Here is a 25,788-nt window from a genome sequence, read left to right as displayed (position 1 = left end):
ATATGAACACACAATTGAGATTAGACTAATAGTCAGGAAATAACTTTTTCCTACTAATGATTTTTTTTTAGAATTTTATTTTTTGTTTGTAGCAATATAAAGCACCCACACCAATCAGCTGAGCATGCTGCTGGTTATCAGTAATACACATCTTAGTTAGCATCACTCCTTCTACTAAGCAGCAATTCTTAATGTAAAAAATGCTAATAATCCAGTACACCAAATAGCACCTCAGTTTCTGAACTCCCTCAAAAGGGCCATCAAAGCTGACAAATCTGAACTGTTTCGGGTCAGTTTAAGGAAGGTATTCCAAAGTCCTGGGGGCTTTATGGAGAATGTTCAGCCAGCTGTCCCCTCTCTGTTATGTCAAGCATGAGCACCTCCAGTGATCACAACTGTGGTGCTCTGTCATGGGGAGCGGTGGGCGGTAGTCATCCTTCAGATATTCTGGTCCCAGACCTTTTGGGACTTTATATGTCAAAACTAACATTTGAAAGTTTATCCAGTAGGTAATTGTTGACCAATGCAGATCCCTGAGCACAGGTGTCATGTGCTGTCTAAGACACTCAGGGGTACATCTACACTGCAAAAAACCCAACAACCCTGCAGCAGCAGGTCTCAGAACCCAGATCAACTGACTGACTCTTAGGGCTCATGTTGCAGGCTAAAAAAATAGTAGTGTAGACATTCCCGCCCACCCCAAAGAGAGGGGGGGGGTCTCAGAGCCCAGGCTGCAACCCAAGCAGGCATGTCTGCAGGGTTATTTTTAGCCCTGTAGTGCAAACCTGAGTTGGTTTCCCAAACCTTGAGACTCACTGCCACTTTTTTTTTTCCTGTTTTTTGCAGTGTAAATGTACCCTCAGTTACCAGTTGGACAGCCACCTTTTGCACCAGTTGCATCTTACAAATAAATTTAAGATGCATTGAAATAATCTTATTCTGAGAGGACAAAGACATGGATGATGGTAGCAAAAGCCACATCTGAAAGATAAAGCTGTACCCTTCTGGCCAGGCTCAGACGAGTAAATGATCCTATATGTCACCTGGTCTTATAAGTGTAGCTGTGGTTACCCCAAGTTTATAATCTCGGGCCCTTCCTAGAGCAAGTTCTGACACTTCTGGTTTTTAATCTCAGGCAACCAACATCACCTCAGTCTTGTCCTGACTGAGCCAGACTGACCCAGCATGCTTTAATACTGCCAAGTGCTGGATTAGTCACTTAACTGCCTCTACTGGATTTTTCTCAGTGGAGAAATAAAGCTGTGTGTTGTCCATGTACATAACATATGGAAAACACCATAGCGCAAGTCTCCTCATTCACTCCCCTAACAGACTGTGACATTCCCCTGGTGTTATCTGGACCGGTGTTCTGCTAGGCCACTCCAATCCTCAGCTCCAGGAGCCAGCCTTACCCTGCTCTGCTGTGAGAACCCCCACTCCCAGGATGTTCATGCACAGCCTCTGGCATATAAGCTGGTCCCAGCTACATGAGTGAGCACTTTTGGCCAGCTGCTGCTTGGATTGTGCAACTGAATGACACCAGCCAGTATCTCCCGTCCCAGACACAACCGTAGGAACCTCCGTCTTGCAGTGTCCGGTTATGCCCGCTGGATTCTACAAGCTTATAGGAGTTCGTCAATTTAACAAACAAATTGATATATACCAGGCTTGTTATCCCAAGGGGAGTTTCTGACATGCTTCAAACCAAATGCACTGCTTCAGGTAGAATAAACAAATTAACTACAAGAGAGATTTTAAGTGATTATAAGCACAACAAGTCAGATTTGGTCAAATGAATTAAGAGCAAAACACATTCTAAGCTGATCTTAACACTTTCAGTGCCCTTACAAACTTAGATGCTTCTCACCACAGGCTGGCTGGTTGTCCTTTAGTCAGGCTCTCCCCTTTGATCAGCGCTTCAGTCGCTTGGTGGTGGTGGGAGAGAGAGGAAGAGCATGGCAAACGTCTCTCCCTTTTATCATGTTCTTTCTTCCCTCTTGGCTTTGCCCCCCCGCCCCTTCAGGGTCAGGTGAGCATTACCTCATCGTAGTCCCAAACTGACCAAGGGAAGGGGGGGTGACTCACTCGAGAGTCCAACAGATCCTTTGTTGCTGTCTAGGCCAGTGTCCTTTGTTCCTGTGAGGCTGGGCTGGGTTTGTCCCATACATGCCCTGATGAGGTGTGAACTGCCCCTCTGTTCCTGGAGAGTTTTGCCTGGGCTTGTTTTAAGCCATGGGGACACATTTTCAGCCTCATAACTATATACATGAAATTACAACCTATAACATTACTACAACAACACTCAGTGCATCATGAGCCTTCTGAAGACACCCAACATGACAAACTTTGCATTGGATACAACACAATCATATTATAAGGATGGGCATGGGGGTGCATGGTGTTCCCCCAAGATACAGAGTGTCACACAGACCCATTACATACTGAACAAAAGAGGTGATAAATTAGAACCTTACAGTACCCCATATGAAAGTGCACTTGTAGTTGATCACCAATTGTACAATACAATCCTTTGGGACCTCTGAATAAGGAAAGAATGCAGTCAGTCTAAAGCAGTCTCATCCATTCCTTCCAGATTCATGCAAAACTATTGGAGAGCACAGGTTTGAGTTGCAGAACGGGAAAAAATAGCTTTTTTTCTGGTAAAATGAGCACATTTGATCAAAACCATTGAGATAGTAATTGTTAAATCCTGCAACTCCAGTCCCTTTTCAAAACAGAACCTCACTTTGAGAGTCTGTACTACCTCTATTGCTACTATCCTCTTTCATACAAAACTCCCATTAACTTCAGAGTTCTGCAGGATCAAGGCCATAGATAGACTGATAATAAAAATGTTAAAGAACAAATAGCCACATATACAAAGATCATAAATTCTTTAAATATTTCAGAAGAAGAAAATCTTGTTCTGCTAGACTAGAAACAAGTGAAAGGATTGGTCAAAGGTTAAAGAGCTTGCAAAGAAGCCAAATCATTTGTCTGCATTGATCTGCATGACAGAAGATACCAGTCTCTCTCTCTCATTAACAGGTGAAGGTGAAACAAAATCTGAGAAAAAAGTATAACCAAAAATATAATGGGCAATTTGAAAATAAATTGTTATGAGATTCAGTAAAATTCTAATGGAACTAACTAATGAAGAAATTCAACTAACAACAAAAATGGTATTAATTATTGCGAACTGTTGCTACGTGGCTGACTCCAGTAAATGCTGTGTTTTAGGGTTCTTTTTAATGATCTCAGGCATAATTTCTCAATAAATGTATGTGATGGTAACCTTCCCACACTGTTAAACTAAGCATGCAGGAAAAACTGCAAGTTACAAAAATGAGCTTTGTTTTTTAATCATGTTTCTTACATGAGGTAAATGCTAGTGATCTTACAACCAAATCTTTCTCAATTTACTTACAAGCAAAACTTTCTCAGTTTACTGACAAAACTGACTGCTTTTTAAGGTCAGTTTCTGCAACCAAATGTGCGCACACATATAAAATAGAAGACAGGAAAAGGAAAGGTGGTGGGGGGGAGAATAGGAGCATTCTTTTAAGCATAGGTTGATAGTAGTTGTTTTCAGTTTGAGACCAAAGTCGTAATTCTTTCTGTAGTAAGCCTAATTCCTGGTCCATTCAGAAAGACTGGAATGGAGGCTAGGTCCTGTTAGTGGATTAAGTCTCTTCCCTCACATTCCCCAATGACAGTAACTGGTATAAAAAGCATCAGATGAGCAGGCAAAACCAAACCTATGAATGGCCAGGGTTCCTGGTTGAAAACCAAGATGCCATTAAACTTTTTAACTTTGAATGGAAAATAAAACAAGACAAAGAAATCAAACCATACTAAATAAAAGAAACCTGACAAAAAATGAAGAAAAGCACTAGTTTCTTTTTCCAGGTTAATCTGGGTTTTATACTATAATTCATGAAAAATTTACAGATTGTGTATGTAGTAGTTCTTCTGGAGCATTCCAGTAGGGTATATCATCCCAAACAATCTTTACTCAAAAGCAAGGCAATCTTGGGCAAATTCAAAACAGTCTAAATCAAATCCACAAAAGGTCAGTTTTCAAAATAAAGTTCAACAAGATTGCCAGTCACTGTAAGGCTTTCTTTAGCATGACTTTGATTATTTGATCTTCAGGACTTTGTTCTAAATTCTATCTATAGTAATAATCTAGAGAATTTAAATTTGTCAGGTTTTCCTCCTCAAACCAGATTCCTTGCTAGGAGAAGTCAAGGAACACATTATACACACCAAGAGTTTGTTCTATTAAGATAGTAACAATGTGATTTTGTAAATCAAGTTAATTCGTAGTTTGTGGTGACAGGCTTATAGAATGAGATCCCCTCCCAACCTGGAGCTAAGTGAATTAAGATATATAATTTTTTGAATAGGAGTTAGTAAGCACATAAGCCCTTGGAGGTCTCAAGGTGCCTTTTACAAGTCCCAAGTCTGCTTCTAGAGTATTGTGATGGTTCTCGAGGCACCCAGACTGTGAGTCACCTTGTTACCCCTTGCCTCCAGCAAGAGGGAGCCTTTCTTGTGGTAGCTGAGTGTTAGCCACCTGACACCACCAGCCTTTCAGCAGCTCAAGAACTCTTCCCAGGGCTATGCCAGCCCTGACTTCGCCTTGCAAGTTAACAATAAGTGCACCCCAATCTCCAAGTCCTTTTGAACCGTTCCCTTGTGCTATCCAGCCCCTGAAACTGGCTACTCACATAAATTCAACATCCTTTCTGCACCCAAAGGTGCACTATACCCCATTTTACCTTTTTTACTTTCCATCACCACTCCTGTAAGTCACATCACTTGTGAGCACTTAAATAAACCTACTTTTGTTTTATATTATAAGAAAAAATAAAGATTTAACTCAGGGGAGGGAAAACTACAGCCTGTGTGCCGGATCCAGCTTGTCAGGGCTTTCAATTGAGCTCGTCAGAGCTTTTCAATCGCGGGATTGCCAGCCCCTTGGTGCAGCAGGGCTAAGGCAGGCTCCCTGCCTGCCCTGGCCCTGCGCCACTCCCGGAAGTGGCCGGCACTACGTCCTTGCGGCCCCGGGGGGGGGGAGGGGCAGAGGGCTCCATGCACCGCCTCCCACAGCTCCCATTAGCCAGGAACAGGGAACCATGGCCAATGGGAGCTTTGGGGGTGGTACCTGCAGGCGAGGGCAGAGTGCGACGGAGCCACCTGCCCCACCCCACCCCCAGGAGCCACTGCCGGACATGCCAGCCACTTCCGGGAGTTGCGTGGGGCCAGGGCAGGTGGGAGCCTGCCTTAGTCCTGCTGTGTGCCACTGCCACCCTGGAGCCACTCAAGGTAAGCGGCGCAGGGCCAGGACCCACACCCCCAACCCCCTGCCCTGAGCCCCCTCCTACACCCTGCACACTACCTGCACCCGAACCCCTTGCCCTGAGCCCCTTCCTGCACACCACACCCCCTCCCACACCCTGCATCCCCTCCCACATCGCAGGCTATTTAGGGCTGCACAGGTCCCCCGGCCTGGCCCAGCCCCTCTGGAGCTGCCAGGGAGAGGAGCCCCTCCGTGGGCCTGCCCCAGGCCCTCTGGAGCTGCCCTTCCCCCAGCTCAGCCCCGCCAGAGCTGCCGCAGTGAGGGAGGGCTGGGGGGAGTCCTCTCTCCCCGCAGCAGCCTCAGGGCAGCCTGCACCTCAGCCAGAGTCCTAACCCCTCCCCCCACACCCCAATCCTCTGTCCTAGCCCTGAACCCCCTCCTGCACCCTGAACTCCTCACCCCCAGCCAGAGCCCACACACCCCAACCTGCTGCCCTAGCCTTGAGTCCCCTCCTGCACCCCAATCCCCTCATCCCCAATCCCACCCCAACTCTCTGCCTCAGCTCTGAGCCCCCTCCCACACTCCGAACCTCTCGGTCCCACCCCCACCTCATATCACCTCCATATTGGTGCACATAATAAAATTCATTCCGCACATTGACATACAAAATTTGAGGGAACACTGGTGTACACTTATCAATAGTTACCTTTCCTATCTAACAAATAGGTTTTCTCCACAAAGTTCATTTGTTTGCAGAGCCGACTGGTTGTGCAAGAACCAGAATACAAATGTTCATGAAAACCCCACATTCCTTAAGGGGTTTCCTCAGTGAATGGACCCAGAGTGCCTTTCTCTACATTCTGTTATACTAAAACAGTGTTTTGTCTTTATTCATCGCCAGGGTGATCTCCTGCCTGCTATAATGTCCCTTTTCATGTCCAAATGGTTTCAATTGTTTGCTGTTGTCTGAGATGGTTTTCATTGCTTGCTCTGGGATATGGCAAGGGTAGACAACAGAACCTTGCCTTGCCTCACCAGCTGACTAGGCAGGGGTGACAACTCCCTCTTCCTGGAGTGGGCCATCACTGAGAAATATTACCCTGGTGACTAATTTTAGTTACAAGCTTTCTGTAGATACTTCACATGTTGCCCTTTATGGATAAATATCCTGTAATATTTGTTTGGTATAGTGAGTTTGTCAGGTCTGAGGTGAGAGATGTTTGCAAAGAACAGGGGACCCTTTGCCCAGGGGTCTCTGTGTCATAGGTATGCCTTCAGAAAATCCGTGTCATAGAGATTTGCAGAGCCAACGCTTGGCGCTCAGTCCATACCTTTGCCCAGCATTACTGTTGATCTCACCTTGAGGTCTGATGTCCAGTTCAGGAAAGCAGACTTCCAGTCATTCTTTAGGTAAGAGAGCTGCTTCTGTCCTACATCCTTGGTGTTTATCACTGCTTTTTTTTTTGGATCTGTAGTGATAATATCAAAAGGCAACAAAAAGGTTATTCATCTGTAAATGAAGCTCTTGAATAGGTTGTTAATACAGATCCAGACAAGAGACCTCGCCCTCCATCCCCACTTCTTTGAAATCTGTTAGGCTTTGAGGAAGTGGAAGGGCACAAACACAGTTAGCCTATGATTTTAGGAGGGGGATTTTCAAAAGCACTAGTTGTTGGAAGTCTAACTCCTCTCCAAGTAACAATGAGCCAATGTTGAGCACTTTTTGAAAATTCTATCCTGTCTTCCTGTCAGAAATGGTTCCTAATATTTCAGAATGTTTTAACAATTGCAGTTTAAATTACCTATCCCCAACCTCCAAAGGGAATGGTGACAAACTGTGGTTACAGAATACACAGCATGGAAGAAAAAAAATTATGTAGGCAAAGAAACAATCAGAAATCCTGCATAGACAGAATTAATGACAACTTTTATGAGATGAACTAAACGCTTCATAAGGAGAACAAATATTTTCTTGTTCTTATTTTCTTTAATGCAGCATTCTACTAAAATATTAAGGTAAGTCACAGACACATTTAAAATCCCATACTAAGTTTCTGTTTATACTCTTACTTTAGCTCTTCTTGCATGATTTAAGCTTGTTTGATACGTGTTGGAAAAAAATATTAAGAGAGAGTACATGAATGAATGGATACTATTATGGTACTATTTTTGTCAGCGCAAAACAAACTGTCTTCATCAGTTAATGGGAGAAGATAGTGTTTTCACAAACCCTCTCTCATCTGTTCCTTCCTTGGAACAAGAGACTGGTGAATTCATGCATAAATGGTTTCAGGACCAGATTTTTAAACCTGCAGTTTATGGGTGCAAATATCTGCAGGTGCATCTTGAATCATTTAGGTGCTTAGTACCTGGTTGTACCCATATATAAGGTTCTTAGATCTCTAAAAGGCCTACTTTATGGCTGTAACATGACATTAGAAAATTCTGGAATTCGCAAAATAAGCGATCCAGTTATAGTCAGGCTGAAATACTGACACTACATGTTAGTAGTTTGTCTGCACAACAAAAGTGTGTGTAGGGGACACAAAGATGAGATGACAGAATGATGGAGCATAAATATATAAAAAGTTGTTCTGAATTGAAATTTGAGGTAATTAGGCATCTTTTATAGTGTTTTCTTTTTTGAGTTTTCAGTTTCAGAACCCTGTTTTAAATTTTCTTCTCCTTTATGTCTACAGCATACAAAGAAAGAGTTGTATCTGTGTGCAGTAATTTGGTTTGTAGTTAACTTATGCACAGACACAAAATAGTGTTGTGCCTAAAAGTCAATAATATTGTATTGCTAACTTAAATGGGGAGATAATCATTGTGATGTTTAATGGAGTATAGTCAAGAGAATATTTATGCTGGTCAGATGCTAGTGGAGCACTCTTGGTGACTTCTTTGCTTGGAGCAGTCATCTGGGGAGTGACAGCTGGGGTGAATATTTGACTCAGTTGATCTTCCCATTGGAATAAATGGCTAGTGTGGCAACACAATTAGATTTCTGAGCATACTAATGAGTAACTCTGAAGTCAATTAAAGGCAAGCGAAACCCATTTATGATTTTAGTTTATGTAAGAAAATTGTCATTTATAATTCAGCATAACAAATCTGATATTCCTTCATATCAGAAATTATAGGTATTGGGTGCAAGTGTTGGGGGGAAGGTTGTAATTTATAGAGTTGTTTCAAGCTTTGCTCAATTTTACTTTTCTATTTTTGTATGTAGCCCTTTACCGGTGTTAAATGTAAATTAAAATTTCTCTTGGTCAAACCATAATTTACAAAAGGGATAGAAGAGGTTCTAATGCAACTGCCTTCAATCCAAGCCACTCTATAATAAAAAGGAAGCCAGGGAGACTTCCTTTAGCTCTGGAAAGCACCACTAAACTGCAAGGTTTACAGCTGCTCAGATAGAGATCATCAGAATTCAAAATCACTCTTATTGTTTAGTCACATGTTGATTAGTGGTGTTAATGCACTCACCAGAATGGTGATAAACATCTGGAGAAGGGTGTGTAAGGAGTGTTCTTGAAGCTAAAAGTATTACAGTGCAAATGGATCCAAAAAAAGTGGAAAGAGGAGATTGGGTAGTAGGTAAAAGTGGAGGAAAACAAAAGTAAAGAAAAATATTTGTGGAATACCCTTTCACTTGTTTTACTTTGATTTGTCCTAATTTATTCATGTCTATTCATTCTCTGCATTGGAAACTATGGATATAATTATCACCTAATACTTAAGAAGCAAAATTACACCTTCAATAGTCACAGGGATACTAACCCTGCCTGTTTTATTCTTTTATATTCGACATAGTAGGATTCAGGTAAAAGAGGCATTTAGCTTTAATGTTTATTTACAGAAGTTGTTTTGTTTCAACATTCGTTTAAGTGGATAATATGTGAGTGTGCAAAGCATGTATACATTTTTAAATCATTATGCCCTGGTTCAACTAATTTTCAAGTAACTTTTGTTTATCTTGGATATTTTTATTAATTGGAAGATCTTATTGATTTTCCTGTGGAATATTTAATAAAAAAACAACAATGTAATCTTTCTGCAAGTGGCAATAGCAGTAAGAAAGGCTGAGTTCAACATGACTAGTCATACCTTTAAAAATAAAAATAAAAACATTTGGTTCAAGTCACCATTGAAATTGTATCCACATGCAGGTTTTAGGAACTTAAATCCTAAACACTAGTTGCCTTCACAGGGTTTTTTCTCTACTCTGAAAGCACACGAGAGTTCTTTCATTTTTCAAATTGAAATAAATCTCTATTTAAAAAACAAAAAATTAAATGAACAAAAAGAGAAAAAGAACTATGGATATATGGCAGATTTCCTGGGCTCAGTGGTTAATTGACTAGTTTGCTGGGGGCCCAAATTACTGTTCAGATACAGTCCCCATTTACCTAAACCTGACTCAAGAATCCAGTTAGACTATGTGGCAACCCAAGTGAGTGCCTCCCATACACTTCTGCCAGGCATGGCCCAGTCCAATCAAGTCAGCAATAGCCGGTCTGCTCCAATCCAATCTGTCAAAGTTGCTGCCACCAGGTCTGCTGCTGCCAGGTTCTGGTTCAGCAAAGCCAGCTGCACGAGGTCTACTCTGGTCCATTATTATCAGGTTCAGTTTACAAAGTCACCTCTATCAGGTCTATTGTTGCCAGGCCCTGATTCAGTGAAACCAGCTCTACCAGGGTTCAGAACTGCGAGTGGGAAGCCTATAAAACAACATGGGGTATGAAGTGACACAAATGTATTTACTTCAGGCTGATGCTTTAATTTGTTCTTTTTTTCTTATTTAGCTGAAAAATAGAGGAATGGCAAATTACTGCTTTGATTATAATCCTCCAAATGAGCATGAAGTAACAGGGCACAGAATCATATTATATCCATGCCACGGCATGGGACAAAATCAGGTAAGATTTGTTTTTTACTGTAGTTATGATGAGTGTTATGATTAACTGTCTTAGGATGTATGATACAAAGTAAAAATGCTCCACAGTATTTCTGAGGGGACATGTGGCCACTGCAATGTGATCTTTGTCAGCACCATTCCTATTTTTGTGTCCTCCATGAGATTCTGTTAACTTTCTTGTGCCCCATAGAAAACAAGTCAGGTTTTCACAGTTCTAAGTTGCATTTGGAAGATAACTAGGCCATGTTGACCCATCTAAGTCTCCCCACATCTGTCAAGCAATTGTACCTTTTAAAATGTGTTCTCATCTGAATACTTGTCTAACTTTTTAAAATATATACATATTAATTGCCTTCCTGGGTAAAAGGTGTTTCTTCTAAACTCCCTTAGAATCTGATCCTTTCTCAGCTTTGGTTTTTGCGTTCTTGGTTTGAAGCCTGTTAGCCTCACCATACTTCTCATGGTTTGAAATACCAAGTACAAAAATGGCTTTAGTTTTGTGTACAATTTTAATCTATTTACATACAGTCATGAGACCTTAACCTTCTGAAAGTGTTGCAGGGCTCCAGGACTGTAATAACTTAAGATATTTGAGTAAGTAGCCTTTTAATGCTGGGGTTTCACATAACTCTGAGGACTGATTGGTGCCTCCACATGCCAGCACTCTTTCTGATGTATTGGTGTATCAGCCATCCTGGTATGTCCTTAGTCCTGGAATGAGCCAGAAGAGGTACGGCGTGCCCATAGTGGAAGTGGTGGTCAAATATCTAGGTGTGTGGTTGAGAGGCAGAGGAGTGTAAGTGTATGGCAGGAGGGACTAGAAAACTTGGGCAGGTGGCTGGGTTTGGGGTGGTGAACAGGGACAAGGATAAATAGTTTCAGAGGAGCCCCAGAGTTGAGGAGGGTCATGCAGTTTACCAGTCATCTTTGTAAACTTCTGGAAACTGTCAGACTATGAAGAAACTTAAAATATAAAGGGGTGTGAGCAAAGCTATCTTCAAAGGGAAACTTTCAATACAGAATCCATTTTACCTTCTTTTTGGGGGGGAAAAAAGGTATTCCAAGCTTCCATTGAATTTAATTGAGAACAGAGTTGTTCCTGCCATGATTTATCATATGGCGGTAAGATTTATTATTAGTAGCTGTATTATCAGTGTTAGTATTTAATAGTATTGGTTGTTTAGATTGCAGCAGAGGCCAAAATGTGTGGGTACTTTCTAAACACAGGAAACAGTCCCTGCCCTGAAGACAAAGACAGATGAAGGGTGGGGGTGTAGTTATACATCATAAAGCCAAGGGATTTGGGTGAGGTTAAGCATATCTTAGATTTTAAGCACACTAAATGTCATCCTTTCCTTGTTCCACAATTCAGTCCTCCTCCCCCAACACGCTGTTTCAAATGAGTAGTTCAGTGAGATGATTAATGAAATAGATAAACAGATAATTTAGTCAGCTAGCTTCTTGTTAGGAAGAAGTGACTACTTCCATGGATTGACATCGGAGCTAATCACATCCATAGGAATGGATGAACTCCAAAAGGCACTCATCCAGTAATTTTACACTCAGGGGTTTCTGTTCCTTTTTAGGATATTTTCATATTCTAATGAAAGAATTTCAACAAAAACATTAATTTCAGATTTGTTCCAATAGAAAAAAAAAAATCAGGGTACAAGAGCAAAACCAATAGAGAGAACTATTTATTTTCCTGCTTTTAAAAGGTTATTGTGACAGGACGACAATTTGTAATTCTTTTTTTTTTTTATTAGAAATAGAAAATTAACTCCCATTCTATTGTGAAGATATCACAATATAACACCCCCCCCACCAGCTCCCAGTCTTCCTATGCAGTCAACAGGAATAGTAAAAGGCACATCCCTGACAGACAGGCCACCCCCTGCCAAATTTCAATGCCCTGCTCCAAAACATGGGGGCACTCATAGAAGATGTCACCAGAATTTGCTAGTGTTGCACAAGGGTGTGGGACTCCCAAGTTAAAGTCCTTGCTCCAATGACTACTTAATTTATAAAAATGGAACAGCATTAACAGAGGAGGTTAGGAGTCCGCTCCAGAATATCCCATAGACCTGTGGCTAGGACACTCTTTTGCAACATGGGAGTTCCAAGTTCAAATCTCTTTTCCAAGCAGCCAGAGGGGGAAATTGAACCCAGATCTCCCACATTCCAAGTAATTACCCTAACCACTGGGCTAAAAGTTATAAGGGTGGCATCAGTCTGAGGGGTGTATAGAAGGAAGATATTTGGACTCATTGGGGAAAGAAGATGAGGCCAGTGTTGGCTGCAGTAGCTGATCCATTATTGTTTGGAGTGGTAGGAGCCAAATCTGCTTGGATGCAAGTCTGAAAGCAGGCTGAACACCACTTCCAGTCTGGGAAGCTTTGTCAGTGACAGGTTGTAGCTGGCCTTCATGTTCAAACCCTCAAAAGTCCAGTGCCTTTCTCAGTATGGTTAAGAATCAGTGGTGAGAGATCACACTGATTAGGCTCAGCTGGAGTATTCTGTCCAGTTCTGGACACAAGATTTCAGGAAAGATGTGGCTGAATTGGAGAAAGTCCAGATAAGAGCAACAAAAATTATTAAAGATCTAGAAAACATGACCTATGAGGGAAGATTGAACAAACCCAGTTTTTTCAGTCTGGAGAAAAGACGACTGAGGTTGTTACAAGGAAGAGGGAGAAAAATTGTTTAACCTCTGAGAATAGGACAAGAAGCAATGGGCTTAAATTGCAGCAAGAGAGGTTTAGACTTGAACATTAGGGAAAACTTCCTAACTTTCAGGGTAGTTAAGCACTGGAATAAGTTGCCTAGGGAGGTTGGAGATTTTTAAAAACAGGTTAGAGAAGCACTTGTCAAGGATGGTCTAGATAATATTTAGTCTTGCCATGAGTGCAGGGGACTGGACTAGGAGACCTCTTGAGGTCCCTTCCAGAATTCTATGATTATGGGTCCCCCATGATAGAATAAAATTTCTAGGGATCACCATTGGAGCTAAGATGACATTGTGGCCATGGGGGAGGCTGATTCACAGAGCACTCATCACAGGGATGTTACTGTTTCACAACTGATCATTTTTAGACAAATGGGAAGTGGAGGGGTGGAATGTAAAAGCCTGGTTTTGTGAGCAGGTCCCTGAGAAGGGAACATAAGGCAGCTTATGTCGACCTAATGATGTAAGTGTACACACAACCGCCTTGTCCCACCAGTGTAAGTGCCCTACTACACTGACATCATAACTCCACCTCCACGAGAGGCATAGTGCTTACGTCAGTGTAGTTAGGGTGATGCAGTGTCTGTGTAGACACTGTGTTACTTCCATTGGCTATTGGCTATCTTGTCAATTTCATGGCTCCAGAAGCCGTGAAATTGACAAGCCAGGTAGCTAGAACCCCGCTACCCCCAGCTCCCCACTCCCAGCTGGGCTGCTGCCTGGAGTCTTCCCACTCAGAGAGCTGAGAAGCCGAGGTGGCTGGCCCCCACTCCCAACTAGGAGCTGACAGCCAGGGGGGACTGCTGGGCTCCTGGCAGGGAGCTGAGAGCCCTGACTTTCAGCCCTCCACACTGCCACTCTTCAGTCAGTGGAAGTGCCCCTGGCAAGGGTGCACACCACCGACAGAAGGAGGGTAGTGTGGACATCAGCCACCACAATAATTACTGTAAGTCAAGCTAACATAGGTCAACTTAGGGCTGTAGTGCAGACATACCCTCAGTTCCACACTGATAGGGAGTGTTTGCTGAATATTTCCATATTGGCTCTATAGAATGTATTAAACGCATCTCCTTGTGCTGCTACAAAGACTAGTTTGGACTGTGATGTAGTCCCTCCCCAGCAAGGTGTGCTCAACATGAGGAATAAGAAATCAAATCAAGAAATATAACCTTACTCTCCTGCATGGGAATGTGTGATGTGCTAATTATGACTATTGATATTTCCATTATTCATAAAATTGAGATGGTTGGTACTTTCTTTAAAAAGTGGTGTGAACCATGTTGCAAGTAGAGCTGGTTGAAAATTTTTCAGTGGAACAGTTTAGCATCAGAAAATGCAGGTCTGTGAAAATTGAGACATTTCATTGGAACGTGTCGATTTCAACAAACTTATGGGAGGATGAATCATTTCAATAATGTCAAAATGTTGTGTTTCAATATTATTTCAGTTCATTTTGTTTACATTAATTTTAAAATTATATATCTAATATTTTATTTTTTAATGTTTCAGCATTATCAAAATGAAATGCTTCTGTGGTTTCAAATAAAAAGTTTTCATTCCATAAGAAAATTCAACATTTCGTTCCAATTCTTTTTTAAGTCAGCATTTCCCACAGAACAGAAATTTCATTTTCAGTGGTTTGAGCCAGGGCCGGCTCTGGCTTTCTGGCCACCCCAAGCATAAAAAAAAAAAAAAAAACCCGCGGGGGGCGGGAGGGGAAAGGAGCAGGGGGAGAGAGAGAAGGGGGCGGCCAGGGCTTCAGCGGGGCGCTATCACGCGGCCCCTCCCACCGTGCCCCCTGCCGGGAGGGCTCCGCACTGCTCTAGTTGGCTGGGAGGGAAGGACGCGGGCTGCCCTGCCGGGCTTGCTGCAGGGCACTCCCGTCCTCAACGCTGCTGCCCCCTACAGGGCGGCTGGAGTGGAACAAAACAAAACAAAAAAAAGCAGCCGTGCCGCCCTAGGATTGGGCGGAATGCCGCCCCCTACAAGCTGCCGCCCCAAGCACTAGCTTGCTCGGCTGGTGCCTGGAGCCGGCCCTGGTTTGAGCATTGGCCTGCTAAACCCAGGGTTGTGAGTTCAATCCTTGAGGGGGCCACTTAGGGATCTGGGGCAAAAATCAATACTTGGTCCTGCTAGTGAAGACAGGGGGCTGGACTCGATGACCTTTTGAGGTCCCTTCCAGTTCTATGAGATAGGTATATTGAGATATATTTATTTTGATTTATTTAGTTACAAAGCATTAGGCTCTTACAATGTGGCTTCTGGAAGCTTATGTGATCTATAAAATGTGGTCCTCCAGCAGTTCTCTATAGTGGCTTTTTAAAAGTATTTTTAAATTATTTACCTTGACCTATCAACACTAGAATATTTTGTACATATTAACATTGGGTGCTTGTAACGGAGTTGGGACTCACCACCTGGCACCTCCTATTGGTCGTCTCAGGAATTAGCTCAGTCCAGTGGAGCGCCCTCTTCTGGTGGTGTCCCACCCATTGTCTCGCCCTTGGTTGGCGTTTGAGCCCGCGTCGCTCTCCAGCTCGTGGCGTCCTCTTCAGGACCTCCAGCAATGCCCCTCAGTCCATCCACACCCCCTTCGGGGGGGAGGTGGGGGTGATCAGCAGTCCCACACCCCAGCCATCATGTCCAACCACACCCTCTGAGTGTGATCCCTCTTGTCTGGAATCTGGCATAGTCTATAATGGCTGCTCCCTATGGCCAATGGCTGGGTGTACTGCAAGGGGGGGATCCCGGCCCAGGGACCCTCTGGCAGCAGCCTCACTGTCCTTCTCTCCCCTCCGTCTGTCCATGTCCCTGGGCCGCTTCCCCTTCAGCCCCTCACACCGGCTAGGCCCTTCCCCTCAGGGCCTGCAATCTAGCAGACACCAGGCTGGAGTTCTCTTCTGCTCCCCCAGGCCTGCCCAACACTGCCCTGTCCCAGGTGCTAGTCTCCCCCTCTGGAGACAGACCTTCCACTCTCAAAGGCCTGGGACAGACTGACTGCTCTCTCCCTGAGCAGCCTTTTTATAGGGCTGAGCCTGGCCCTGATTGGCTCCCAATAAGCCCTTCCCCGATTGGCTGCCCATCTGCACAGGCGCACTGGCCTGCTGCAGCCTAAATCCTCCAGGAATGGGGCAGTTGCCCCACTACAGTGCTGTTTTCAATTGTTTCAGGTATATTTGTTTCCATAAAGCCTCAGTCATACTTCCTAAAACTGTTTTGTAAATGGTTTTCTCTTCTATGCTGTCAGTTAAACTGTTTTTAACACTAGGGCAGCTGCACTGATAACAATGTGTACGATATTTTCTGGGGTGGATAAGTCTCTTGTCTTACCATAGTAAGTATAACTTAGTCTCCCTAAAACAATTTAAACATCCCTCACATCCATGCATAATAGTGCTCAAGATGATTTACAAGCATGCTAAATACAAATAACTATTTAAACTTCGCCCATACCCTTTGATGAAGTCCAAATTTTGGCAAAAATCCGTGATAAATATCACTGTAGCTCCAGGAAAAGCAGGAAAAAAATCTGGTTTTGCTAGAATTCCTAGCAAATTTCTATTACCCCACTTATTACCATTACAGCATTTTCAGCCTTAATGGCACAAGGTGTGAGATGCCCAGGAATGCAACCAAAACTGGATTGTAGAGTATCATACAATAACCAATGCCACACAACTTCCTTAAAATCCTATTTATGTTTAAAAGAAGCTGTACCTAATTTTTCTGAGAATATCATCCTGAAAATTGATGTAGTGAAATGCACTTCATCTTGCATGCTGTAAACTGTAATTGGAAACAAGTTTTTGATTAAACTGAACATTTTAAAGTTTCAATGAACAACAAACTTCTTAATTAAAAATGACATTATTTGTGACACTAAAATTATGGAGGCCTAGTGTCAATCTATAAACTAGTCTCCATCCCACTGTAGTGATGATATAGATTAAAAACTATTGCATTACAATCAAACTTTTAAATCAACCTGTAAGCTTTGTAACTTTTTCAGTATAGGGAACTCTGCTTTCCTTCATGTTTGTACAGCATTTAGCACATTGTGGGTGCTACCAGAAACAATATGTGGTGATAATACTGCTGCAGGATTGCTTTCACATAGAAAGTAAAGTAAGTACTAGTAGTCAAGACTCCTGGAACGAAAACTCTCAACAGAATTTCTCTCCAACTCTAAATGAACAGGCAACTCTAAGTGACCATATTAGCACATTGATAGATGGAAATTTTTACCTTTACTGCATCCTTTTTTCTAATAAAATGCTTTTTGTTTGCATACTGCACATGTAACATTAATGTCCTTTGTTTCCTGTCTGGGATTGGCAGTTTTTCGAATATACATCTCATAATGAAATACGTTACAACACTCGGCAGCCTGAAGCCTGTGCAGCAGTTGATTCCGGGACTGACTATTTGACAATGTACTTGTGTCAAGACAATGTTCAAAATATTCCTGAAAATCAGAAATTTGTTTTCAGAGAGGTAAGCGTGTCAGTTTTTTAACTTTATTGTTTCTGGTCATCATGCAAGCAGCACAAACCCAGAACATGGGTTGGGGCGTTACATCCAGAGCTTTTAGATAGAAACCATTATGATGAATTGTCTTATCAATCCAAAATTATGCCATTAATTGTAAAAGTAGCCTACCTCTTATGTGGTGCTAGCATCTGGAAGCGAGTCCATTTTCAAATCACAAAAAATCATAATTTTCTTACTATGTGAGTAAAAAAGAGGTGAGACTCAGAAAAAAAATTCTTAAATGGCCCATTTTTGGCTGAAGAGTCATGGTATGGCAATGAGGGAGGGAGCAGGGTGAGTGGTGATATGTGTGGGGGAAAGAGTCTTGGGAAAATGGGCTGTGGAATGAGTCCAGTCCCTCTGTGCTGATGGTGCCTGATTGTAGGGTCACTCAGCACCTCTGGCATTCCTGTCTTGGTACCTTCAACTGTATTATATTGGCATCCTGAGGCACCAGTGCTGGGAGAGTATTTCAGGTGCTTGTGCCACCTCACCCTCACTCATCTATCTCCCCCCATAGTCTCTTTGCTCCTATTCACACACACACAGAGCAGCTTGTCTCCTCACATCCCTTGTCTCCCCGTCTTCCTTTCACCATACCACTGTCTCCCAACCCCATCGCCCACCACAGCAATGCCTCCGCCTCCACCCACACCACTACCTGTTGCTGTTCCTGCCATTCTATCCCTATCTTTCTGTGTCCCAAGACTTCCTTGCCAATCCCATGCTTCCTGCTGCCTCCATAGACCTTATGCCTCACTCATTGAAGTCCCCACTATCCCTGTCCACTCACTTGCCTACCATTCTTCTCTGCCCTCCCCGTCCCAAATCCCTTTCCCTTTACATTCAAACACATACTCACATCCCCCTGTACATCACTCGTATTATCCTCTCCTTGTCCATAGCCACAGCATCTCCTGCTGTCATACCTACTTCCTCCAACCTCCGCGTATCCCAAGGCTGCCCTGCCACCCCATGGTCCCTGTTACCCCCACAATCCTTTTATCCACCAATATATACCTCCCACATCCTGCTGTCCAGGAACCATACCTGCTACCCCAGCTGTCACGCATACCCCATAGCTCACAGCCCCTTAATATCCCCCCCTCCCATCTACAATGCCCCATAACCGCCTCCTCCTTCCCCCAAGCCCTCAGCCCCCTTCTCATACAGTCCCTGCTGCCTTCCCCATCACATCACATCAAAATGTGCCTGTTCACCATCTTAACCTCTGGCAGTGTAATGTATGGATATTTTGACAAGTATTGGGAGTCAATCAAAATGGTGCCACCACCCCACTTTTCACTTTTAGCCCAGAGGAGGGCACATTTTGATGTGCTGCTATCCCCACTGCCAGAGCCTTTCCCTGCAGTGGGAAAAGGCTCCCACTGGGATACTACATTGCTAAAAATTGCAATGTCGACGGGGAAGGGACTGCTTGGCCATATAGAGAGCTGTGTAGGGTACATACCCACAGGGTTCAGGTGTGTTTTTACTTACCTACGCAGTGCCTTACTGTCTACACTGCTATTTATACCCATGCTAGAGGTGTGTATAGTGTATGTACTCTATGTGCTGCCATAAGGAGTGTGCAGTGTAGATGTATCCTAAGATGACACATTGAATGGATCCCAGACACTTCAGAAAAAGCAAGATTTGAAAAAATGTGATTTGAAATACTTCCGAGTTCAGTGCATTCAGAAGCATTAATTTTTAAGACTAATGTATTGATTTTGAGCCACTGAAATCCTCTCCCATGGCTGTTGACTTGATCACATCACTTCCTTTGAATCCCTACACTAGCTCCCCATCTTCTGTTGCATTAGATTTAAACTACCAGTCACCACCTTCATGGCTTTCTATAAATCTATCCCTTCCTACCTAACTTCCCTTTTTGAGCTTCAGATGACCTCCTACCACAAATACCGATAATAATACATTTGTACTGGGAATTGTTACTGAAAAAATTACCCAACTGAATAATGTAGTGTGACAGGGCAGCAATAATGCTATAATTAAGGCTGGGTTCTTTTTTGCATTTAGACTCTTTTGTGGGGTCTGCAGTTAGCTGATGGAAATTATGGTTTACATTGTTCCTTCCATTCTCCAGTGAAGCATGCACAAGCCTTTTTGAACAGGTTAGGAGAGGAATTAGAATGCTGCCATTTGTCATATGCCCCCATGTGATGTTTTGTGCATCCAAAACTGAGAATCTCCAGCTGTAGTATGGAAAGTTCATATGCTCTTTTAGGGAAAAAGGTCGGACAGAGGTAAATTGGAGGATAGAATTGATATGAAACTGTAAAATTGCACTAATTTATCAGAGATTGATGACAGAGGTCATAGTCTGTCATTAAAAAAGCATTTAGGAAAAACTTAGAGAGAGGGGGGAAATGCATTTTGCCATGTAGAGGCATAATTATGGGAATCCTTAATGTTGTGAATCAGAGTTTGAAGAATCATTCTCTAAAAAAATGAAAGGAACAGAATGAAGAAGAGATGAGGCTGCAGTCGCTACAGGAGCAGAATTAGGTTGTTTGTTGCATTTTTGTTTATGATGTTTGTTACATGTGTTGGCTAAAGATGATGCATTTTATAAGCGGCTGTGAAGTAGCTGTATTGTTTTTCAACAGAACTTAAATGTTGTTTCCCTAGATATTTATGTTTGTGATGTTGGTTATTCATCATGAGAAACTTTAGCCATTAGACAACATAATGGTCTTGTGTGTGGATATTATTAGGTTCAGTATTATGTTCTGACATGTATACTCTAGATGCTGGTAATAATGTACAATCATACCATTAATATTGTGACATGTATTGAAACCGATGGTAATTGCCTGATTTAAAGACATGAGGCCTGATCCAAAACTCATTGAAGTCGGTGGGAAGATTGATTCCCAATATTTGTCGAAATATCCATACATTACACTGCCAGAGGTTAAGATGGTGAACAGGCACATTTTGATGCAGGGCACATCCAATGGATTTTAAATCAGGCCCTAAGTAAATAATGAGTAGAAACTAAAAAAGGACCTCTGGATTTGGCCCACAAATTTTATGCTGTCAATGATAATTACATTTGTGTTATGAGAGTTATTTCCAAATCAGAGAATTTTTGCATTTTGCAATAGACAACTGTTAATAGTTCATCCCTGGGGTTGTCTACATGGTGGGGTAACACACATTTACATGGCTGTGATTTCTAAAGTGCACTAGCATGTTGTGCATTAACTACTCTGTGTAGATGCTGTTGGTGCATGCCAAAGTAATTTACTGCCATTGAAACGGTAGTATGTTAAAGTGCAGTAGGGAACCTTTAGTGCACACCAGCAGGGTCTATACAGAGCAAATCAATGTACACATGCTAGTGTGCATTACCCCACTGTGTAGACAAGCCCTCTGTGAGACCTAGTTCATTATATGTATGAAAAATTCCACTTAGAACCCAATCTGCTTGCAGAAACTCTTACTGAAGCCAGTGGGAGCACCAAACACAGGCTTGCAGGATCAGGCTGTTTGTAAGAGGAAACTAGGTAGTAATGGGAGCAATTATATAGATTTTTTTTCTTTATTTCCCTTTCTAAAGAGATCTGTTTAAGGGCATATATTTTAAGTTGTATAATATATGCTGTAATGATATCTTATAGGTGTGCACTATAAATTTGCTTTTTTTTATTTTCAAAATAGTGTGATCTCTAATATAAGAAACAAAAGAGGCATCTTTTGACAGATTATTAGGAGAACTCCAATTTTATAGGCAGTAAATATTCTCACTTCCAAATCTCCCTGTTTTAGTTAGGTCATATCTAATGAAGAAAGTTTGCCCAGATTCTAGCATATCCAAACAAGTGGATGTCTAACAACTGAAAACAGGCACAATTTCACTAACTCAGTGGTGTAATGTCCCAAGGTGTTTATCTATAGGATTTGGTTGTATATAACTTGGCCAACTTTCAAGACACCTATAGGGAATGGTGAACATTTGAATGTGTTCTTTGAGGTACATGGAGTTGTGTCTAGGGGTCAGTAATTTCTTCGGGCGCTTATACCATGCTCATCTAAACCTAAATTCACAGCTGTTGAAATAAGTTTCTTTAAGACAAATTCTGCCTTCAAATTACACATAACTACCATGGAAATCTATGGTAGTTGTGCATGCTATCATAGTGCAGGATTTGGTCCATTCTTTTAATTGAACTAGCATACTTAGAAAGAGGGTATTTACCAGTAATTATGGTTCTTTGAGGGATGCTTCTACATATTCACACTCATGAGATTGAAGGTGCCTGCTCTGCAGTCTTCCATGTACAAGCATCGCTTCATGGCATCAAATGTTTGGGGACTTAAAGCTAGATAAGGGAAGTGTAAGTCTCAGTCCTTTTCTTCTGAACCCCAGAATCCAGAGATGTGTAAGAATTCTGAGGGAGAGAGGGAGAGGGGGAGGTAGGTAGAGAGTGTGAATATGCAGAAGCACCCCTTAAAGATACACAGTAACTCGTAAGTAACTTCTCTTCTTTTGAGGACCTCTTCATATTTCCACTCATGAGAGACCAGCAAGCAGTTCAACCCAGATGGAAGATGGGCAGAAGAGTGACATAAGTACTGTAAATCCTGTCTGCTCAAGCTAACATCATAGTGGAACTCTGACACCAACTTTGGGAGGAACTTAGGATAATGTTTTAGTACTGCTTTGTATTTGTAAAACAGTAAGTGGTGGGTCAAGCCATCAAAGCATGCAATTCACCCCAGCAGCCTGATCAGAATTAAGTTTAAATCCTGTGTTGGCACTGGGACTTAAACTAGTAGATATTGGTCAACCCTTTCATGAACCTGGATACCATGGACTGAAGATGGAAAAACCTTCAACAGGAGGGGGAATAGGCCAAAATTGCAGATTTGTTGACACTGATGGATGTCAGAGTCCTTGATTTTTAAGATTTAACAAGTAGTCCGCTACTGGTGACAAAGAGGCAGAGCACCAGGAAAACCTGTTTTCCACTCAGAACCAGTGCATCTACACTAGCATCAGAGGTATTTGTTGCCTATTGGAGCCAAGAGAGGTTATGGTCTAACCTGGAAACAGCTGGGTCCTGGAACTTCCTCCTGGACTGGGAAAGGGGACTTTGATTTCTCCACAGTTGGATATGTAGCTTCCTAGGAACCTAATTTCTTGGCAGGCATTGCTGACGGAGTTGAGGTTCGCTTGGATGAACTCGAGACTCCTGTAATCAGAAGGCCTTAAGCGTCAGCTTGATGTTCCTTGGGGACTCTGTGTATGAAGAGCTGGCAGACCTTGCATCCATCCAAGGCTTGCACTACCCTGAAGCAAAATAGGCATCTAACTTCACAAAGATTCTGGGCAAGAGACACACCTGGAATAGAGGCACTAAAATTATGGCCACCTAAGCAAGATGAGTAAATTACCTTAAAAATTATATAGAATTCCTAAAACTACCAACAGAAATAAAAACTGTTTACAAAATAAGCAAAAAGCTAAGGATTTTTGTCAGACAAGGTCATATGAGGGGAACATAAGAATGGCTATACTAGGTCAGACCAAAGGTCCATCCATCCCAGTATCCTGTCTACCGACAGTGACCAATGCCAGGTGCCCCAGAGGGAGTGAACCTAACAGGTAATGATCAAGTGATCTCTCTTCTGCCATCCATCTCCACCCTCTGACAAACAGAAGCTAGGGACACCATTCCTTATCCATCCTGGCTAATAGCCATTAATGGACTTAACCTCCATGAATTTATCTAGTTCTCTTTTAAACCCTGTTATAGTCCTAGCCTTCACAACCTCTTCACGCAAGGAGTTCCACAGGTTGACAGTGTGCTCTGTGAAGAAGAACTTCCTTTTATTTGTTTTAAAGCTGCTGCCCATTAATTTCATTTGGTAGCCCCTAGTTCTTATATTATGAGAACAAGTAAATAACTTTTCCTTATTCACTTTCTCCACACAACTCATGATTTTATATACCTCTATCATATCCCTCCTTAATCTCCTCTTTTCCAAGCTAAAAAGGCCTAGCCTCTTTAATCTTTGCTCATATGGGACCCGTTCCAAACCCCTAATCATTTTAGTTGCCCTTCTCTGAACCTTTTCTAATGCCAGTATGTCTTTTTTGAGATGAGGAGACCACATCTGTACGCAGTATTCAAGATGTGGGCATACCATGGATTTATATAAGGGCAATAAGATATTCTTTGTCTTATTCTCTATCCCTTTTTGAATGATTCCTAACATCCTGTTTGCTTTTTTGACTGCTGCTGCTGCTGCACACTGCGTGGACGTCTTCATAGAACTATCCACGATGACTCCAAGATCTCTTTCCTGATTAGTTGTAGCTAAATTAGCCCCCATCATATTGTATGTATAGGTTTTCAAATGTGCATTACTTTACATTTATCCACATTAAATTTCATTTGCCATTTTGTTGCCCAATCAGTTAGTTTTGTGAGATCTTTTTGAAGTTCTTCACAGTCTGCTGTGGTCTTAACTATCTTGAGCAGTTTAACCCTTAGGTTCCTCTAGCCACAGCTTGTGCCAGTAAGAAAGAAATTGAGGTTCTTGGGCCCCATTGCTGCAAAGCAACATTCATGTAAACCCAAAAGACACAGTTTTTGACCTTGGCATCAGGCGCCTTGGATTCAGTTCAGTGCTTTTAAGGAAAAGTATAAGTTTAGATATAGATGTTTCCTGTTACATTTCAAATATGGTAAAATTTAATGAATAACTCTAATCTTAAGACTGTGCTGTAAATAATAATTTTCCATCATCTTTTGTAGGATGGTACTTTGTTCCATGTACAAACCCAGAAGTGCCTACAAGCCGAGTCTAACTCTTACAATGGCAATCCAGCACCATTATTGCGACCATGTAGCAATTCAGAATACCAAAAATGGTTCTTCAAAGAAAGAAGTTGATCCAGATGTCATCAACTGTATGGCAGAATATGAAAATATTAACTTTCTAGTCAGCAGCTAGGAAATCTGTGGACAAATTACATAGCTGATCTATTTTTGTATGAAAAGAGTTGTAACTTGTTTACAAGTTGTAAACCTTGTTTTCTGGAGCACTAAAAGACATTAAGTGTTGAACTCTATTGAACGAGCACTGTGAATATACTGTGCTGCAGAAATCTCCTCTTCCACTGTTCTCTTTACTTGGCAGCTATACTGTTTCTAAAATGTTTTATGTTTTTCATACATGACTATATTTTTTTAACCTACTGTGTGCAAGTAAGGAAGTGAAAGTAATTGCACTAAAGCTATCTGCCAGTAACTTTAAAATCTTTATTTTTCTAAAACATTCTACAGTGGTGGCTTTTTAACAGATATTAGCTAAGGATTCTTCTTTTAAATTCCAAAAATGTAAATTTAGGTCAAATTCTGCCCTGAGATGTGAAAGTCAAGCAGAGCTCTCATTGAAATCAATGTGGAGTTGCACATCTACATCTCAAGCCAGACTAGGTCCTAATAATTTTGCACAAATAACACTCCAGATTGCACATATACTGAATGTTATAACATTTTAAATGTTCATGGTACTTGACAGATTCCTAATAAAGCTGCTTAAGGTTATCTTTGGAGTAAAATTAGTGATTATTTACTGCTCTTTCGTTAGTGTAAGAAATAAAGCACCAATATTAAAAATAACTTTGTGGGGAAAAATTAAATTCATATGGGGCCCAATCTTAGAAGTGTGTAGTATGTACTTCAAATGGAAGTTCTGCATGCACAAATCGTTCAAGATCTGACTCATAGACACTAAAGCTTTAATTCAAAGTTCAGTTTTTAAGCAAATACATTTAAAAATGGCACTCCTTTTCTACAAAAATCATTGAAACAAAAATTGTTTTATAATAAATTTAAGTGATAAGTTTTGTAATTGATGCTAATCTAAACATTTGTTTTCATGATTGTAATTGTTTTCTAAGAATTTTGATTATGAATAACAAGCTGTTCAATTCATCATGTACATTCCTGCTGAAGTCTGGATATTTAATTAGCATCTATACAAGATGTTGTTTGCTTAGAGCATAGGAATTGCCATACTAAATCAGACAAGTTATCATAGTCCAGTAGTTTGTCTTTGACAGTGGTCAGCAACAGATGCTTCAGCCCATAGAGCAAGTTTCTTCCTTATCGCTGTCAGAGGTCCACTTATGTGCTAAAGCATGAGTGTTTATATCTCTTCCAAAATACTTATTCTTTTATCCTTACTTTTGTAATTGTGGACGTTCTTGTTATCCATATAAACATCCATACCTTTTCTGAATCCTAGTGAACTCATGTCATA

At 41.7% G+C, this 25,788-nt stretch overlaps 1 protein-coding gene across 1 annotated transcript in view; it reads left to right on the top strand.

Moving 5' to 3' along the window:
• GALNT12 (polypeptide N-acetylgalactosaminyltransferase 12) overlaps positions 1-25,301 on the top strand; it is an 86,455-nt gene extending 61,154 nt beyond the window's left edge. The window contains exons 8-10 of the mRNA XM_024195107.3: positions 10,114-10,227; positions 17,290-17,445; positions 24,276-25,301. Of these exons, the coding sequence (XP_024050875.1) occupies positions 10,114-10,227; positions 17,290-17,445; positions 24,276-24,413 (408 nt within the window). The 3' untranslated portion in view covers positions 24,414-25,301. The remainder of the gene's footprint in view (positions 1-10,113; positions 10,228-17,289; positions 17,446-24,275) is intronic.
• The last annotated feature ends 487 nt before the right edge of the window (positions 25,302-25,788 follow it).

This window comes from Terrapene carolina, unplaced genomic scaffold (assembly GCF_002925995.2).
Source record: "Terrapene carolina triunguis isolate 2854851 unplaced genomic scaffold, T_m_triunguis-2.0 Scaffold613, whole genome shotgun sequence".
NCBI lineage: Eukaryota > Metazoa > Chordata > Testudines > Emydidae > Terrapene > Terrapene triunguis.
The sequence above is the reverse complement of the archived record's forward strand: the minus strand, read 5'-3'. Positions and strand labels throughout refer to the sequence as shown.